The following is a 21,664-nucleotide window of genomic DNA, read 5'->3' on the forward strand; positions in this document are numbered from 1 at the left end:
AGGTCACGTTTATGAGTGCTAGTTATTTTATGATCTTGTTAAGTAATCATTTGATTTTATATAATTTTAAGCAATCAAATATGTTTAATTTTTATTTTATTTTTTTGATAAGTTAATTTTAACGAATAATTATTAAAATTTCTCTAATTTTCTTCCATTGAAAAACAATTTGAACGTTTTCACATAAACAGATTGAGAATAAAAATAGATTTTAATTTAATTAGTAACAGTTCACAGTAACATTTTAAGATCCACAGTCGTCGCGTCTGTAGAACGTCAGTCATTAGTTAATCTAAATTAGCCAATAAAAAAATTATGTTAACTTATGGCCAAGATCTTTCATAGGCTTCTTTCTCCTAGCACGATTTTAAGCCCATGACATGAAGGTGCGAAGTATGTACTGTGTGGCTACGGTACTAAAGAATATAGCCACCCCCTCTCTTCCTGTGGGTGTCGTAAGAGGCGACTAAGAGATAACACAGTTTCGCTACCACCTTGGAACTTAAAAAGCCGACCGGTGGCGGGATAACCATCCAACTACTAGCAATGAAATACACAGGCCGTAGACGGGCAGCTGCGTCTTCGGTGTGACAAAGCCAGCCCTGCGGTCAACAACCCGCCTGCCCAGCGTGGTGACTATGGGCAAAACACATGAGTTCACGTTATTTTTGGCGTAAACTTGTGGAGGCCTGTGTCCAGCAGTGGACTGTATAGGCTGTAATGATGATATATATATATATATATATATATATATATATATATATATATATATATATATATATATATATATATATATATATATATAGGTAACTATAACGTAAAAGCGTTTTAATAATATTTTAGTTATTTCAATCAATAAAGTGGCTTCAGTCAAGATAGTGAACAAAAGCAAGTGGCAGTTATCGTTCCTTGCCAAGAGACAATCGATCGCCGTCTCAGTCGATTTATTTTATATCAAAAATCAAAAACTAATTTTACAATAATTGAAAATGAAGATTCTTGTTTTTAGAATCTACATTTAGAAACGGTTGTAGGTGGTAATTATATCATATACAATTAACTTTTTCACATAATAATACAATCATAAACTTGTAAAATAACGATTTAAAACCTTCTAAAGCCCTAGGTCGGCAAACAAGCGTGCGGCTCACCTGATGGTAAGCGATTACCGTAGCCTATAGACGCCTGCAATACTACAAGCATCGCAAGCGCGTTGCTGACTCTACCCTCAATCGCCCCAAGAGCTCTGGTCACTTTACTTACCACAGTAACACAATGCTCAGAGCAGTATTTTTTAGGTGCGATCTTCTGTGAGTTTGAGTTACTACCCCAGTCGAGTTGCTCCATATTTGAGCAGGATATTGCTGTGTCCTACCTTAGTTAAATAGTTATTCGTCACATAAGTAACGAATGGAATTGAATAGCAGAAGGTAGAACTGAACTGTTTCTCGTCAATTAATAAATTACAACGTTATTTATATTTATCATAAGCTTTTATCTGTTGGATACTGTCATACGTCAAATAGTTATCCGCAAACGATGACACAGGTCTTTGTAATACAACCAAAGATGCAAGTGGTAAGACTTTAAACATCTACAGATGTAAAGCTGTGACCAACCTTCAAACCGCACGTGAAGATCCGCAGTCGACGTACACGTGGACCAAGTGCATCGAAAACAACAGCTGTCGAGCGACATTAAGGACGCTATCACATTTTTCTACAAATATCAGTGTTTTTCACGTACCATTTTAAGTAATTAGGAGTCACCCTGAGAGGATATCTTGGTTTCAAATGAAAGATAATATATTCATCTCCGAGTGAGACCATAAAAATTCTATAGCCCCATACAAACTTTTCACACAAATACAGTTTAACCATCACAGAAATCGCAAAAAATTAAAAAAAGACGGGTCTGAATTGGAACCATTATAGCCTAAATACACTGCACTAAGAAAAATAAATACACTAAGAAATTGTTGCTTATTTAGTCCTCTATGCGTAGCGCTAGATATTTTATATAAAAATAAATAATATTTCCATTTATGAGAAAAATAAGAAACGCTCTCAAATTTCTTCATACATTTTTTACAAGTGAACCATCGTCGTTCGTCATTCCGCGCCGAAACGCGCTCATGGAAGCACGGCTGTATCGCTTCAGCGCAAGTAATAATTACGTAAAAAATGAGTTTTTTGTGTGTACTGTGCTTGGACGAAATTGATACTTCACAATCGATTGTCTTTGCTATGCATCTGGTTTATATATAATAATCAATAATAATAAGTAATCTTTACAATTTGTCTTCTTTTCAACCGACTTCAAAAAAAGGAGGAGGTTACTCAATTCGATTATATATATATATATATATATATATATATATTTAATGTATGTTCGGAAATAACTTTTTCGTTTATGAACCGATTTTGATAATTCTTTTTTTGTTGGGAAGGAGATATCCCTAGTTTGGTACTATGATAAGGAAACTAGGATCTGATGATGGGATCCCAGAGAAATCGAGGGAAACTTTCAAAAATCGTACGGGTGACTAGTAAATTTAATCATGTTTTCATTAAGTACTATAAAGCACTACTATTTAATAAAGGTCTGGAGTCGATCTGATTGATGATGGAGAAGAAAGATAGTCGAGGGAACTCTTCAACAATTTATAGCAATTACCTGCTTTTTGATCTTAATTCGTTTCTATTGATGAGAACTTTGCACCTGTATTAGTTATAAGTGCCATTACAGTCTGATGATGGAGACAAAAGATAGTCGAGGGAACTCTTTAACGATTTATAGCAATTACCTGCTGTTTGAACTTAATTCGTTTCTATCGATGAGAACTTTGCACCTATATGAGTTACAAGTGTATTACAGTCTGATGATGGAGACGAAAGATATTCGAGGAATTACCTGCTGTGTGGTCATCTGTGTCACAGGACCAGGTTTGATGATGGAGCCCATAAACACTCGAGGGAATTTCTCAACAATTTATAGCAGTTACCTTTTGCTGTTTGACGACCGCTTTGATATAATGGTGCATGTGCCGCGTCGGCGGCGCCTAAACACTGACGGTCGCGGGTTCAATTCCCGCTTGGAGTGGATATTTATACAAATATTTATTTTCAATCTAGTTGTTAATCCTTGTGGTTCTCCCAACCTAGCCTCGGAGAACACGGTAGGCTGTCAGTCCCGGTTGTTATTACGTGCACCTGATAGCGAACTTTACTCATAGTATGTCGACGCGTTAGCGCAGCGGTCACAGCACTGGCTGTTGCGCTGGCGTTAGTGGGTTCAATCTCCGCGCAGGACAGACATTTGTATTGGCCATATAAGATGTTTGTCATGATCTGGGTGTTTGTGCTTGTGTATTGTCTATGTTTCCGGACCCCCGACATAAGAGAAAAAGCATCCTTGTTAGGTCTACCCATCACTAAAAATTGTAAAATAAAATAATTTTTAACAAAAAAAACCGACTTCTAACAGGAAACTAAAAAGTGAAAAATAAACTTACTTAGTACAAAGTAATTCGTATTTTGATTTAGTTAATCAGAAATGATTAAATAAATATTTTATAATATTGAAGAAGTTTCCTGTTTGAAGTCGGTTTTTTTTTTGTTAAAAATTATTTTATTTTAAATTTACATTCATCATCATCATCATTGTTCCGTTTGCAGAGTTATAAAATAAATAAATTTCTAAAATAGAAGCAGCCTATGTTACTCCTTATTGCATAAGATATATCCCAGTGAAAGTACCGTCAAAATCGGTCCACCCGTTTCAGAGATTAGCCGGAACATACCGACAGACAGACAGACAAAAATTGGAAAAATATTATTTTGGTATATGGACCGTGTATACATCCGTATGCATTTAGCAAAAAGCAGTATTTTAATATAACTAAAGGACACTCCAATTTTATTTATTTGTATAGATTGTTTACGTAAAATATGTTATGTTTATATTATTATAATGTTAAAACTATAATAATATAACTTAAAATTGAATGTGATTTTGTATTATAAAAATAAGCGTATTATCTATTATATTTTATTGTATAGTACGACGAACGAGTAGTAGATACCCTGACGCCTTAAGACATCGTCATAAACAGAGTAGGGGAGAGGTTCCGTGAATAGTAGGTTCTTAGTAACAGTTACCAAGTTCGACTTTAAACTTACAACTAAATTTAGTAATCAATACCAGTAAAATTAAAAATTAATACTTTCAAGTACCAAGATTAGTTACGTCGGTACAAAATCGAGCAGATAGCGGTATCAATGTGTGCGTACGCGTAATGTTATTGTGTTGCGATTTAAATACCTAAACTTGAGCGAGTGAAAAATGTGATAGCGTCCTTAATCAACTGTTTCGATGATAATGACGAATCGAGGAATATGTTTTTAACTAACTTTGAATAAGACAAATTATTTATTTCTGTAATCGGTGTTTTCGTACCATGTGCTATTTTAAATTAATTTCTGTCACTCTTTTTTACATAATTGTCAGGTCCGTCAGTAAGTAAATCGATTTTTTTTTTTAATTTTCTTTTACAGAAGCCTCGTTCCTAATAACGAAAACAAAAAATAATAATTATCCAACTTGTTGCAGTCGTTAAATCCATTTCGGCAATTCATTTTTATTTATAATAGATAGATTAATATTTTAGATAACAGTATAATATTAGATATATAGTGATCGCTGGGTAATCTGACCCCTGTCTAATCCGACACCCCTTGGAATCCGACATGTCCACTATTATTGAATATTTTTATGCCAATCTTCGCTAATGTAGATAATGCATGATTAAGCCGGTTACAACTTGGATGCGCCACTACTATTATCGACGCTCGACGCGTAGGTATTGTTTTAATTCTGATTGCTTAGTTTAAATTTCAGATAAAGTTGAGGAATATTTTCATGCTTCATTTTCATAAAAAGATTGATTCATATTAGGATTTTTATTCATAGTATGTACATTTGCTTGTACACAATTATTTCCTTATGTAAAGTTATATTTCTTGTAAATTCGACAGCATAAACGACGTTAATTTTATAATAAGACGTTTTATACGTGCAATTGCATTTAGAATCTATATTCTTGAAATTGCAAGAATGATTATTTCATGATTTTGATCGTAATGAGTGCCAACTAATATTGAAATTTAAGGTTTATGATACTAAGCTGGTTTTGTTTATCGACGATGAACAGTAAAAGTTTATCTTATACATTAGATATGATAAAAAAATACTATTACGTTTTTCAGACAAACCGAAAACCGAATAATTTGTTCGGTTCCGACGTATGACAAAATAGGTGGCACCTTTTTCGCTTTCATCTATTAAATATAAAAAATCATATTATTGTTACATTTACAAAATTCCAGATAAGTAAGTTGTTTTTGTAGTTCAATAGTCCAAAATAACAAAGAACTTTTTTTTAACCCGAGTGGTTACGCTAAAATCTAGAAATTGAGTTCTTCTGTCTTGTTGCCTACTAGCCCATTAATCATTAAATTTTCTCAATAAACAAAGCTCTACCAGTGTCTAACATCAATAGGCTTCGAAGAAACAAGTTTACAATGAACATAACGAACAATTTATCTTTATTACGTTGAATATTAATTTATTGAAAAAAAAAATGAATTGCTGAAATGTATGTACGCGCATACATTCTGAACGACCGCACCCATTTGGATACACCTATGTCATTTATTTTGCGTTTGTTATTGTCAAGATATGTAATCAAAGAAAACTTAGACCGGATACATATGAAACAAAATAATAATTAAAATTATGTGGTGTCATGGGTCACCAGGTAGGAACGAAGTTCCTTCGGATAGTATAGAAGAGACACAATTTGAAAAAAAAATGTTGAATTTTATATATATTTTCTAGTTCTTGATTTTTTGTTTTTTTAATTTTGTCGATTAATATTTTATAAGTATTTAGAAAATTTAGTATTTTAGAAAATAACAAATACCGTAAAATATAATAAATCAAAGGAAATAATAATAATAATTCAAACTATAACTAAAACATATGTCTTTGTTTATTTTTGTCGACAGTATAAAACTTTTTCCGTTATATATTTTTCTTACGGTTTTAGTATCACATTTTTTTCAGTTTTGTCGCCCAGCCAAATGTCAAGCCTGCCGTAAGGAACTTCGTTCCAAAAAAACGACCTAGCCTTGGAACACACGACTGAAGTAAATCGTCTTTAGCTCCTACAGTAATATACGAAACGTAACTCTCTCTTTCTATCTTCACTAACTTATATTTCCTCTCAACTTCCGTTCGCCTCGCCCGATCACACTTCGTAGCGCTCTCATCACGCAGTCACCAACTTACTCCACAAATCAAGCGTGCGTAAAAAAGTTTTACTTCGCCAAAATCGCCGGGTCCTGTAGTTTTCATTAACTTCCTAATAAATATCTCAAAACAAATAAAACGAAACACCTCCCATTGACAGAAGCTCGACATACTCGTATCTCATATTTTTCACAGAACGATGGCGTACTGCCCCAAGGCCGCTGTCAAATTAGGTTATATGAAACGTGTTAAGGCTATTATTGATTATGATTTGATCGCGATATAAGCAACGGCTACGGTCATAAGAAAACTATTGGTAACTATGAGTCACTTTGGTCGTGATGTTGATGCCTGATTAATTTTAAAGATATTTTAAAATGTGGCGGATTAAAAAAAATATCTTTCATTATTATTACTTAACTATTTGACACGACGTACGTCATCATTTTGGAAATTGTCAAACTGCTTTTGAAAAATTTCATTTTCATTTCATTTGAGTTTTTTTAAAGTATAAAATAATTAGTCCGTAATACCAACACAATAAAAAATATATCCGATATGCATTCCGAACGAGGTTTTATGTAAAAAAAAAACGATATTTATAAAAAAAAATATGCCGTGTCAGCCAGTTCATAAATATATCAACATACACTAAATAATAATCTAATTAGTACCATCATAATAATGACATCGCTTTCAACTTAATTTAAAACCAATGACGTAATGAACTTAAATTTTCATGAATATCGACATTATACTAATTATTACTGCTTCATTGGTTCGAAAAGCAAAAGCTACCCACGTGTAGACGTCACAGCCATGCTGACGCCGAGCAGTGGCATGTGTCGTTAGCTATTGTTACAATTTCTTGTTATGGTGGATTATGATCGACTTGGTGCCTTTGGCAAACGCAGTGTGGGACGTCCTCCAGCCTGTTAGACCGACGATCTATGTAAGATTGACGGTATAGGCTGGATGAGGATTGTGGAAAACCGGGAATTCTGACGCCAACTTGGGAAGGCCTATATCCAGCAGTGGACTGCAATAGGCTGAACTGACTGACTGACTACAACGGTTGCTATAAAGTATAAAGTTTATCTAGAAAATAAGTAACTGACATGTTATATCATAAACTAATAAAACAGACCCTAAAGCCCAGTGTCACCTCAACTAATGAATTATTGAGAATCATAGGTTTCGAATAGTAAAATATGACAGATAGTGATTTTGGTGTTGTGAAAGAAAAAAATACGATTAACTTTCACCTGTTGTTGGGTTAGCTACCGTTATACGTCAAATAGCATTATCATGAACCGGTTAACAGGTCCTTATATCAATCTTTTTTTTCTCAATCAAGATCTCTTGACGTGAGGTAGGGCACAGCAGAAATTTTCTGCTTAAAATATGGAGCAGCACGACTAGTGCAGTACTTCGACCTTACAAAGCAGCAAGCAGTGTTGTGTTTCTGTTGGTGAGTAAGGTCGGCAACGGGCTTTCGATGCTTCTGGTGTTGCAGACGTCTATAAGCTACGGCAATTGCTTACCATCAGGTGTGTTGTACGCTTGTTTACCGACCTAGTTGTATAATAATAAAAGATAAAAAAATTAAACCGATTGTTAAAAGGGTAATTAGACCCTTAAAATATTTTTGCCTGACTTTCGACGAATATCCTTATTGTGAAACAGTGATGCATAATAAAATAATTTACCTAATGAAACTAAATACACTCCGTTACATTCTCATCTATTTTGCTTACAACAAAAATCTTTTATTAATGCAACGCGTCGGCTAATTAATTTATAATATTTATATTTAACGAGTTATAATTAAAATAACAATAAACATGATACGCCGACTAAATGTAATACTTACTCGAAACTTAATGCTCATAAATGTATTTAAACGAGTTTTCTGAATTACATAAATTTAAAATTTTATTTTAAAAATTTTAATGTTTAAATTTGTTCGCTTTAGTGCTGATGTTAGGCATTTCTAATTAATTTAGACAAACGTAGTAGCTAAAGCATTATCTTTGCATTCTTTATTAACCAACGCAAAAAAAGAAGGAGATTCTCAACTCGATTGTACTTTATTTGTGTGCGTGTGTTGTTACCTCAGAACTTTTTACTCGATGGATCGATTCTGATGATTCTTGTTTTATTCGGAAGCTGATGCTTGTCATGTGTTGTTCGTCAAATTGATCGAGATCTGATAACTACTTTTTGAGTAATCTTTGAAAACGCGTATTTGTCTGACTGTTTTTTCGTCTACATATATTACATGTAGATGTAATTAAAATCAGCATTTATTTTGTTTGCGAGAAAATATAATTATTACCTTTATTTCAATATCAAAATTGTTTTAGGTTAGGTTAATCCCTTGATATACGCTTTAAAACATTACAGGAGTGGAACAATAGCCATAAATGACGTTAACTCGAAGTGGTAATTATGTTTTTAAGCCTGTCTAGCCCGTGACCGTGGTATCTGCAACATCGCCGAAACATCGGGAGTTTTAAAATGACAATCGCGGTAAGTTCCGTCAAGTTTTGATTCGGCGACTATCAAGTGACATACTATAAAATTAGGATGTAAGCGAAGTGACAAGAAAACTGATCTTGTACAGACGTACGGCGTAATTAAATAATTATATTTGCATATTATTAGCTGTGCCCGTGACTTTGTCCGCGTAGAATTTAACATAAGTTATTTTTTAGTTCGCAGTTACAAAATAAATAAATTTATAAAATAAAAGTAGCCTAAGTTGCTCCTTATTACATCGCCTATCTGCTAGTGAAAGTCAAAATCGACCCAGCCGTTTCAGAGATTAGGCGGCACAAACAGACAAAAATTGTAAAAAAAATTTACTTTGGTATATGTACCGTGTATACATCTATAATATGCATTTAGTAAAAGCGATGGATTTAATATTACAAACAGACTCCAATTTTATTTATTTGTATAGATTTATATTCGCAAACGTGAATCGAAAATTGTTAACGACCTATTCTATCTCCTGCTGTCTATTCGTAACTTATGTGCATGATAAAAATTTTCCACAAGTGAAACAGGCCCTCAACCATTTTAACTCTACGATTATATCATCATTAATAGTATTGTATGTAATTTTTAACCCTTATTTAAAACCGCTCCGTGTTGTTTTTAATATAAAAATAGTTTATAATGAAGCCGTTTCCAAATAAAAATCCCTGATTCAATTCTAAATGAAAATCAAAATCTTTAGAGTACATTTCATTAATTTCCTGCGGACATTTTCAACGAAGTTAGAATCATTGTTTTTCGCACAATGCTTGAAATAACATAATTATTTCAATGCAAATGTAAAATTTCTGTTTTTCAGACATATTACGTTGTGTTCTGCCTGTGTACGGAATTATGTTTTCTTTTTTCACCAATCGACAAGGACTATATTGCTAAGTGTAAAAATCATATAAAACAAAAAATATAAAGTATATCTCAAATCTAAAGCAACGCTGTTTAGAGCAATAATTGAGGAATCACCAATGAGCGTTCCGAGAATTTGAATCATATACATAAACTCGTATTTACGGGTTTCAAATATACTGTCGTTAAACCAACGTACTGCGCTTCTTATTGCCTGGAAATAATCTATAGGAAACTATCGCAATTAAGCGAAAAGTCCGCCTCAATTTTTTTCACAATATAAATAGTATAAAATAATACAATATAATTTAAATTAAAATAATAAAACCCCTGTTCCTCACAACCTCAAATACTATACACAGTACATGGATAACTTTAGAGTATTAATAAACATGAAAATGAAAAGAAGAAACCTTCTGTCTACTTATTACTTATACTTATGAAATAATTTACTTTACCCCTAAAATTTTAAGTTCTACGAGTTCACAAAACGGATTTTATTTTGCGAAATCGACGAGATGCTGGATTATAATTCAATATAATTGTTAATTAAAGTCAAAAAATATTTCGTCACGATTATTAAGCCCTAAATTTATAGCAAAATCGTAGATATCCTTGACTTTAAAAACATTCTGTCCGTTAATTTAAACATTTTGTCCTAAAATTCGACTTATTAATATTAAAATTCGAAATATTATTAACTGAAAACACTAACCATAAGCTACATAAATACTTGTGTTAAATTGTACGCGACACTGCAAATGCAACGCGCATAGATTCAGCTTACATATATAACATGGTTTCCCACGGGAAGAAGCGATACGTGTAATACAAATTAACCGCACGAAATTAATTATCACGTTGTTTAGAGATTTAGTATTTATATATTAGAATATTATAAGATTTTTTTTTGTTGCAGTTTCGCATATACAAGACTCTATAGAGACTGCAATCCCGCAGCTTATTCAATCACGCGGGATTGATCAATCCCGTGCGGGATCCCACACACAACATAATACATATTGTAAAATCTCATTGTAACTCGTTTTTATTGAAGTGAAATCTTCTTTTGGCGCACCGCACACACATTTTTTTCGTAGGTAGTAAGGCTGATCCGTCACGTTTGAGGTAAATCGGGCGAACTCAGGACTTACTGCGTTATTGCTTGATTGCGATTGCCAGTGAAGTTTTCTTTCTTTTTTTCAATTGTGCCGTGCGGTCTAGCTTAAATACACACTCTGTTTTTTAACATATATGTCATAACCTTTTATTTAACACGTCATATATAATTAAAAAATCATAATTTGTTTCCTAACAAAATAAGAATTAAATCATAATCAAGTCCAAGTAATCCGAATTTTCAGGCCAAACTGGTATACATTACCTGTCAATCGGAAGTGCTCGCGACTAGCAAAGATATGCTCAAACTTAATATGTGTGTAGGGAATGACTATTTTTAATACATATCTTCCTTTGATATAAAAAGGAACGTCGTGTGGTCCCATTTAAATTTGATTGAGGTCTAACGAGAAGTTTTTGAGCTATCGCTAATAATGCGTATATAATTATTTTTTCGACTACCCACGTTGTACTATGTTTATGTAGTCAGTCTCTGTTTTTACGCATAAGTTAGACTGTCATAGTCAGCTTCAGGTAACCCACTGATTCCGTTGGACACAAAGCACGCCAATTCATATTTCAAAATTTTACACTACCATGTCTATGATAACAACCGAGACCGACAACTTAACGTGCTTTCCGATGCACCCCGAATTAGTCAATGTATTTAATTAATTTATTTTTTATTATGAATACAAAAAATAATCTAAAATTATTAACGAGTAGGCTTCAAAAGCACTTTTGACTCATATTATTAAAAATTAAAATTATTATAAAATTACATTATAATTAAAAATATCTTTCTATTCTCCGTATTTTATAATTTGTTCCGAAGTAAAAAGAATTATTATTCGTAAATGTGGAAAATGAGCATTTCGCGTTAATACTTCATAAAGTTAATTTAAAACATTGTGTATCATATATCATATCATTCAACGCGGCGTGTAACAGACGAAGTAATTCTTAATATACGAATACTTCTGTCGCTAAACTAACTTTTGAAGTTTATTAAATCCCAGTTTCTATACTTTATCTATCTCTGAGTTTGCTTACTAGAGATAGAATATCGACGTAACGCTTCAGCCTATAATATCCCACAGCTGGGCTGGGCATAGACTAGCTTAATCCGTATTATATTGACGTAAACACTAACAAATTGTGTCAATAATCTATCGCTATTAAACATAACTAGGGATAGATTATTGAAACCGGCCGTAAGAACTATTATATACTTACGTATCTATGTATATACAATACTATATAAATACATCACTAGCCCGTTGGCGCAGTTTGTAGTGATCCTGCTTTCTGCTCCGAGGGTTGTGGGTTCGATTCCCACCCCGAGTCTGAGTGTAATATAAATATTTATTTATACATGTATTATTTATAAGTATGTTTATCGAAAAAAATATATATGTAGCTTTTAAGTGAGTTAGGGCACAGCAGGAATTTCCTGCTCAAAATATGGAGCAGCCCGACTGAGGTAATACCTCGACCTTACAGAAGACCACAGCAAAATAATACTGTTTTTAAGCAGTATTGTGTTCCTGTTGGTGAGTAAGGTGACCAGAGCTCCTGGGGGGGGGGGGGGATTCGGTCGGCAACACGCTTTCGATGCTTCTGGTATTGTAGGCGTCTATAAGCTACGGTAATCTTTTACCACCAGGTGAGCCGTACGCTTGTATGCCCACCTAGTGATAAAAAAAAATGTAGCTATACCAGTCGACTGTTGCCTATAACACGCATTAAGTTGCTTACTTTATGAACAGATGACGGTATTTGTGTAGATATTTATTATATTATTATTATTACTATCTGATTAGCCATATGTTTTTTTTTTAATTTTCGTGTATATATCGATTTCTTCTTATATGAACCTTGTTTTGACAATAATGAACACAAAAAAACAATCATCCAATTTGGTAGTCGTTTGGAAATTAGGCACGTACAAATATTTCGATGATTCATTGTTATTACTACATATATGTATCTTGTAGCTCCTTAGGTTATCTTATTACCGAGCTACTATAAATTCACGCTTCATCGGAATTGTGCACGTCGTTTTAGAAATATATAATTTAATTTAATTGTACAGATAGTTTTTCGAACGGATGTCACGTGAACTAAAGACATACAATATAGAATTGTTTACGCATCATAGAAAACAACAAAAGATTTAAACTTTGAAATATAAGATTTTGATAACATTTTCTTAGAAAAATATATTCTTCATTGATATAATTTCATTATTTTGTATGACCAAATCAAATACGTCAAAATCGTTCGCGTAATTGAAAAAAAAACTTGAAACTGTGCGGTACGATAGTTACATAATACAAGTAAAAGATATAGATAGATTTAGATAATGATTTTCAAATTACCTTTTCGGACAGTTTTAGATCGCAATAAAACCTAAATATATCATTACAGTAATATGGGCTACTGAAACGGGGTTTAACCGTTTACGTAGGGATAATCTCAAAATAATGGATCTAATATTAAAATTATTATTATTTACATTTACGTTGATTTTTAGTTCCATATATGTTATTTATTTTGTTAATCATAAAACACACAACAAAGTACAGTTACGAGCGTATCAACTAATAATTGTGTTTGCTCGCAAACGAAAAAAAAACCGACTTCAATTACATCGACAAGTAATACAAAGTAGATCGACGAAAAAATAGTCAAGCAACTACGCGTTATCAAATATTACTCAAAAAGTAGTTATCAGATCGCGATAAAATTTATATGTGACCATATGATAAACATCAGCTTTCGATTAAATTGAAAATCATCAAAATCGGTACACCCAGTAAAAAGTTATTACGGATTTTCGAGAGTTTCCCTCGATTTCTCTGGGATCCCATCATCAGATCCTGGTTTCCTTATCATGGTACCAAACTAGGGATATCCGCTTTCCAACAAAAAAAGAATTACCAAAATCGGTACATCCAGTAGAAAGTTATGCGGTATAATACAGCGTAGGTTGACGAAAAAAGCGTCAAGTAAAAACGCATTATTAGATATAACTCGAAAAGTGGTTGTTAGATCTCAAATAAATTTAAATGGGACCAATTGGCACACACCACCTCTCGATTAAAACAAAATTTGTCGAAATCGGTCGACCTGGTCAAAAGTTCTGATGTAACATACATAAAAAAAAAAAAAAAAATTACAGTCAAATTGAGAACCTCCTCCTTTTTTGGAAGTCGGTTAAAAATACACATATGAAAGGTAGTATTAACTTTTTAATGTAAAAAATTACCTCAACGTACGTATCAAGGTTTTTAAGGATCTTTTTTCTGAATTTCGACCTTTTTAACAGACTTCCAAAAAAGGAGGAGGTTCTCAATTCGACTGTATTTTTTTTTTTTTTTTTTTATGTATGTTACATCAGAACTTTTGACCGGGTGGACCGATTTCGACAAATTTTGTTTTAATCGAAAGGTTTTGTGTGCCAATTGGTCCCATTTAAATTTATTTGAGATCTAACAACTACTTTTCGAGTTATATCTAATAATGCGTTTTTACTTGACGCTTTTTTCGTCGACCTACGTTGTATTATACCGCATAACTTTCTACTGGATGTATCGATTTTGATAATTCTTTTTTTGTTGAAAAGGGGATATCCCTAGTTTGGTACCGTGATAAGGAAACCAGGATCTGATGATGGAATCCCAGAGAAATCGAGGGAAACTCTCGAAAATTCGTAATAACTTTTTACTGGGTGTACCGATTTTGATAATTTTTAATTTAATCGAAAGCTGATGTTTATCATGTGGTCACATATAAATTTTATCGAGATTACTACTTTTTGAGTAATCTTTGATAACGCGTAGTTGCTTGACTATTTTTTAGTCGATCTACGTTGTATTACTTGTCGATGTAATTGAAGTCGGTTTTTTTTTCGTTTGCGAGCAAACACAATTATTAAATTATGTTGGTGAAGTTGGCAGTACTGTTTTTCAGCCAGTTTTTGGTATCGATGGCCACATCGAGTCTGGATAATTTTTTTTTTATCTACACCTGATGGTAAGCGGTTACCGTAGCCTATAGACGTTGCAAAACCAGAAGCAGCAGAATCGCGTTGCCAACCCTACCCGCGACCCTCCCCAGGAGATCTGGTCACTTTACCACAAGAACACAACACTGCTTGAAAGTAGTATTATTTTGATGTGATCTTCTGTAAGGTCGAGGTACTTCCCCATAGGTATTTATATAAAATATGTATGTTTAAATTTTGAAAATTATCGAATGAAGCGGAAGAGAATTCCAAAAGCGAACAGCTTTAGCAGTGAAGGAATTAGAATAGAAGGAGGATGAATAAGAAGGAACTTTTAGAAGTAAATTGGAGTCAGATCTAAGGGAACGTTCATGGGAATTGCAAATATACGTGAACCGTTCTTTAAGGTATTGAGGGGCATCAGAATTGAAAAGTACACAGTAAAGAAGGGAAAGAACATGAGTATTCCTGGGAAAACGAATCGGGAGCTACTTGAGTTTCTTGCGGAAATCGGAGACGTGGTCGTATTTGCGAAGCCAAATACGAACCTTATACAAAGATTCTGGAGTCACTCAAGCTTATTCAGTTGCTCCTCTGTAATATCTAAGGTACATGCATCTGCATAGTCAAGAATCGGTAAATGGGGTGATTGTGCTAATACAATTTTAGTAGGCAAAGGAAGAAAGAATTGAAGACGACGAAGTGACCCGATGGCTGCAAACATCTTTCTGCTGAGTTCAGTTAATTGAGGGGAGTTACTCCCAAATTCTTAACATTCTTGCTGTAGTTCAGAATAGTATCGTTAAATACTGCAGGTGGTATAGTGACCAATCTATACAACTGATCAACTTCGGACTACCCACAATAATGATCTGGTACTTTGAAGGATTAACTTTTAACCCGAACGAGTTGCTCCATTTGTAAATGTTATTTAAGTCATTATTAAGTTGATTGATACTTGAGGGTAAGTTAGCCAGCTTAGAATGGGTATAAATTTGAAGATCGTCCGCATAGAGGTGGTAGAGAGAAGAAATATTTTTGCTGATTGCATTGATAAATAAAAAAAATAAGAGAGGAGACAACTCGCCATCTTGCGGTACGCCGGCAATGACGTTAGCCCAGTCAGAGAAAGTATCTTGAACTCGTAACCGCTGCCGGCGCCGAAACAAGTAACTGTGGAACCAATCAATAACCAGTGGGGATAAATTAAAGGAACGCAAGACAGATAGCAAAATATCAAAGTCCATGGTGTTTACTGAAGTCAAGTAATGCCAACACGGTAAGATTTCGGTTGTCCATACTTCCATAGCATGTCTAATGTCGTTAAAAATTTTGACGAGAGCAGTAGCCGTGCTACCCCTCCAAAAGCCGGATTGGAAAGGACTTCAGAGATTGTTCGAGGAAAAAGGAATAATGTTAGTTGTTGATGTACAAGACGCTCTAAAACCTTGGATGAGAAAGATAGGGTGGAGATGGGGCGAAATTCGGAGAACTCGGAAGGATTAGGTTTTTTGGGTAAGGGAATAACTAGAGCGTCTTTCTAGCAGGAAGGAAAAGTGCTGGAAGAGAAGGATTCATTAAATATGTGTGTTATGGTAGGAATGATGTGATCAATGATAGGGGTGATCATTTTACGACTAACGGCGTCACAGCCTACTGCGCTAGAACAAACTGCTAGTACGTTTTCTTTAACACCACTCTCGGATAATTGATAAAAATTAAAAGAAGAAAATTCAAAGGGAGTTTGTATGGCTGAATGATATGCAATAGTATTTGACTTAGTGGTACAATCGATAGTACACGAATTCGTAAAGTTTAGTTTATTATTGAGGCTATTGAGGTCGACAGAATTAAAAGGTACAGTCTCTTTGATTTGGCCAACTCCAAGTGATTTTAATCATTTCCATACTTTAGCTTGTTTCTTCGAGTACAGAATTATTAATATGGCGTCGTTATGCGTCTCTACATGCCCTGTTGCAGCGATTACAAGCTTTCTTATACCTTTCCCAATTAGACGAACTTGTATTGGTCTTGTACTTCGCTTTGGCCGTTTTTCTGGTCTTACAGAGCTTTGATGTCAGCTGTAAGCCATGGAGCTGGAAGATGCTTTTATTACCTACTAGTAATTACTAATTATTCTAAAAAGACTGTTTAATTTAAAAGGTTAAGTTAAAAGACACATTTATACATGTAGGTTTTATGTCTTGCGTAAGATAATAATCTGACCTTTGATTTGATCTAATAATACTTTCCTCTTAAAAATTTTAATTTTTTTTTACAAAAAAATTCAAATTCTAACAATCATTTTGTCTTTAAAATCAGTTATATTATGATATAAACTTTTAAGGAAACCGGATTCGGTATCTAGTAAAAATAAATAAATTTAATTAAAATGGGTATTTCGCGGAGTCGGAAACGAATTTTTTTATACAGTAATAATATAAGAGCACTTTTTGCTATCTATAACATGAACAAAATGGCGTCTGTATTTTAATATTTAAGTATTAATACTTGGAAATAATGGAATGTTTTCTACATTTAAGATATTCTTTATCATATTTTTTAATACATATACATATGTACCAATGTTTATACGTTAAAATACTTTTCCATTTACATGTAACAATTTATTTTATTTATGTATTGTTCACTAATCGAGTCCATTTTGTAATGACTTATTTTTCCTAATTTAAATTAACCATTTAAATGTATCAAAACAATCGCCTACAAAACAATTTTCAAGGTTATTTTTAAAATATTTTACTGATTGTGAGTCGAATATAGTATAGAGTAAATTTTCCATATATATAAAAATATTAATTTTAGAATTAATACACTCACGAATATAATAACGAACAATAAATAAAAATATTATAATATAATAATAATATAAACATTACAAGTAATTTTACGTACCCATTTTGTTGAATATTCTGAGAATATCTGCGCAATACCAACATTAAACTTCAACGAAAATTGTTCACAATTACAAGTTTTCTTTTTTCGCAAAAATAAACTGTTACATATTTATCTTTATTTAATTGATATGATTTTTATTTTTATCCATTTTAACACATTTGAGAAAACATCCACAACGGAAAATATCACTAGTGCAATTAAAAACTTAACAAATTTTCACACAATATGAAATGTGATGACGTTGATCGTAAAAAGTAATTTATTTCCAACAAAACATTACACTCGAGGCCTGTTTCACCATTTGTGGATAATGCTATTTAACGGATGACAATACAAATATACTTTGACTGCGGGAGCAAGAAAAGGCCAGTAGGTACTATTTCTCATCATTTAATCAACTGCAACGTTAAGATTAATATTTGGGGATCGAAATATCACATAAATATACTAGAATTCCATGGTATAAAAAAATAATGAATCAAAAACTTTTCATTGTCGAAAACTGTCATCCGTCAAATAGGCCCTTTAGGGCTAGTTTAGGGTTTTATATTAATTTATGCGAATTGAAATATCTCATAAATATAGTAGAATTGGACGGTGGAAAAGAATAAAGGATCGAAAAAAATTACTGTCAGATACCGTCATCCGTCAAATAGTGTTAGCCAAAATTGGTGAAACAGGCCCTTAAAATCGCGTAACTAATATCACAAATAAAAAAAAGCGCGCGAACACCACAGATTAACTATTAGGTATCGAGCACAGATATTAAAATTAAAAATAAGGAACCGTTCGGACAATCGCACCGAAACAACGCTTGATATATACGAACTCGTGCACTTGACTGCGCAGCTCCAAACAAACTCACCGAATGAGGTTTCTCGCTTGCCAGAATGCTTGCCATGGAACGAATACATTTTATAAAGATATAAATAGAATCGATTCGTCTAATAAATAAGCTCACAATATTCTTATTTTCAAAAGATAATTGTTTTTGTTGTTTTGTTTTTATTATTATTTATATTTTATAAAATTATACATATGTATTAATGTGTATGTTTTAAAAGCTTTTCGGTTACGCATCATGTTTTTAACCGACTTCCAAAAAAGGAGGAGGTTCTCAATTCGACTGTATTTTTTATGTATGTTACATCAGAACTTTTGACCGGGTGGACCGATTTCGACAAATTTTGTTTTAATCGAAAGGTAGTGTGTGCCAATTGGTCCCATTTAAATTTATTTGAGATCTAACAACTACTTTTCGAGTTATATCTAATAATGCGTTTTTACTTGACGCTTTTTTCGTCGACCTACGTTGTATTATACCGCATAACTTTCTACTAGATATACCGATTTTGATAATTCTTTTTTTGTTGGAAAGAGGATATCCCTAGTTTGGTACCATGATAAGGAAACCAGGATCTGGTGATGGGATCCCAGAGAAATCGAGGGAAACTCTCGAAAATCCGCAATAACTTTTTACTGGTTATACCGATTTTGATAATTTTTGATTTAATCGAAAGCTGATGTTTATCATGTGGTCACATATAAATTTTATTGAGATCTGATAACTACTTTTTGGGTAATCTTCGATAACGCGTAGTTACTTGACTATTTTTTCGTCGATCTACGTTGTATTACTCGTCGATGTAATTGAAGTCGGTTTTTTTTTTCGTTTGCGAGCAAACACAATTATTTTAAGTAACTAATAAGAAATTATTCAAGAACACACGACTTTCGTTTATTCAAAACAATTTAATTGCGCAGTTCATAATATATAGGTATATGTATATATTCGTTGAACGACATACTTATGTAAATCATACAATGATACAACCAGCATCAACTCTAATGAATTTAAAAAATATAATTTCTTTTACAAGAATAAGTAAATTAATAAAACAACTTCATTTTAAAAATTACTTGTACATTCTCAATAACGGCTTTGACGATTTTGATGAGATGTTTATCTATAATTTGGGTCTTTTATCTGGAAAAATTCGTTTTCATCCTATTTTCACGTAAAAATATTTCCCCACGAAATACACTTTGTAACTCTACCGGTCTCGTTTCTGTCTTTTTTTTAATCTATACTAATATTATAAAGCCGTAAAGTTTCTAACTTTGTTTGTTTGTAGGGGGTAATCTTCGCAAATACTGATCCGATCACGAAAATTCTTTCACTAAATACTAATTTTCACTACAGAAAGCTACACTATTCAGGAGTGACATAGGCTATATTTTATTGTGATTGAACAACAAATTCAGTGAAAAATCTTATATCTAAAATATAAACTCTCGTGTCACAATGTTAGTTACAATACTCCCCCGAAACGGCTGGACTGATTTTTATGAAATTTTGTGTACATATCGGGTAGATCTGACAATTTGCCAAAATCTATTTTTCATACAGCTAAGTAATAAGGCGGATTAATAACATATATGGCAATAATTTTGTTCCCCTTTTTACGAAAATCGCGCGGTCGGAGGAGTATGGAAATTCGCAAACTAATAGTTCATACAGAGAACGAGTGCAGAATGCTCATATTTTTTTTAAAATTATGCATAAAAGTAAAAGTAGTAAAATTTATCGACCAGTCTATATTAAAATCCTTAATTTACGTTTAAATTACTTATAAAGTACAAGTTCGCTCGCATGTTGAGGATATAGTATCTTAATATTTCTTAATTGAAAGTTCGTATATGACAAAATATTAAAATAATTAAAGTTTTACAAGACAACGCTGAGTACCGTGATTACAACCTATTTATTCTTAGCAGATTATGTTATTGTATAAGCATTTATATAATACAGACGCCATTTTCGCTCGCTTTTATGAACATGGCATAGGTTACTCTAGTTTTATTTTAGAGTTGATAGTTTTATTTATATTTTAACGTACTTGCGGCAAAGAGTATAAATCTGTTTATCTTCCACAAATTTTATAGTTTATCGATATCAAACAAATATTTGTTCTTAACAATAAAGTATAGCCTTAATACATCTATCGCTACGCATTTTCAGTCAACGCTGACCTTTATATTAGTCACATCTCAGGTCACAGCCAGCAAGATCACAGATTTCTACGCAATTGCGTGTCGGTACAAAATATTATGTATAAAAGATATTGGTCTTTGTTTAGACATAAGATCATTTTAAACTGATTTTGTTACTTATTTAAATTTTATGATGGTTTTTCTAACTCATTTTAAAGGTCAGGTACTTTATTCTTAAAAGGCTGGATGGATGTCTTGTTCTTAAATGTATATTTTATAATTTAATACACACTTTAGCCTGATGAAATTTAGGCTGGAGAACTTGAGGAGATGTTTTCATATTTACTCTAGTCGTATTTAATTTTTAATCTGTTAATGAGTGTTATTATTATCGCAGTTAGCTATTATTATTATATCATTCGGTAATTGTTATATATTTTTATAAATCATTGTAAATACAATAACGGTATTAAGATAAATTTGTAAAGTAGTTTTTTTATTTTATTTTTATCAATAAAACAATCAATATAATTTATAATAAAAAAATGTATACCCAAATTATTATTTTCTTTATACCTCGACTAGAACTTGAAATTAATATTTTATAATAAGGAACGTTCCTATCTGGTGTCCCACGACACGACGTGGTTTTTTTAAATATATAATATATACTCTAATAATTAATATATGTAAAGATAAACAAAAGAGAATAAATTAACAATAGAGAAGGAATCATCGCATCAGATAAGAGTGACTGTGGTATTCTTTGTGTGTGTACACACACACGACGACATTGTAATATTTACGTTAAGAAAAAAAAACCATGATTTGATTTCCTAATATTTAGGAAAGACATAGAGCATTGGCTTAAAATAAATAAATCAATAAATATTTACAACATACACA

The 21,664-nt window shown here is 32.6% G+C and overlaps 1 protein-coding gene across 2 annotated transcripts in view; it reads right to left on the reverse strand.

The window, feature by feature from the left end:
- LOC123667591 overlaps window positions 1-18,634 on the reverse strand; it is a 33,794-nt gene extending 15,160 nt beyond the window's left edge. The window contains exons 1-2 of one of the 2 annotated variants that reach the window (XM_045601468.1): window positions 18,568-18,634; window positions 17,762-17,952 (exon numbers count right to left, since the gene is read on the reverse strand). In XM_045601468.1, coding sequence (XP_045457424.1) covers window positions 17,762-17,765 — 4 coding nt within the window. In that variant the 5' untranslated portion in view covers window positions 17,766-17,952; window positions 18,568-18,634. Of the gene's footprint in view, window positions 1-16,653; window positions 16,942-17,761; window positions 18,268-18,567 lie in introns of those variants that run through there. The other variant, XR_006745451.1, reaches the window with a different exon arrangement.
- Window positions 18,635-21,664: the final 3,030 nt, after the last annotated feature.

The sequence above is a fragment of the Melitaea cinxia genome, chromosome 28, assembly GCF_905220565.1.
Source record: "Melitaea cinxia chromosome 28, ilMelCinx1.1, whole genome shotgun sequence".
In the NCBI taxonomy this organism is placed as follows: domain Eukaryota; kingdom Metazoa; phylum Arthropoda; class Insecta; order Lepidoptera; family Nymphalidae; genus Melitaea; species Melitaea cinxia.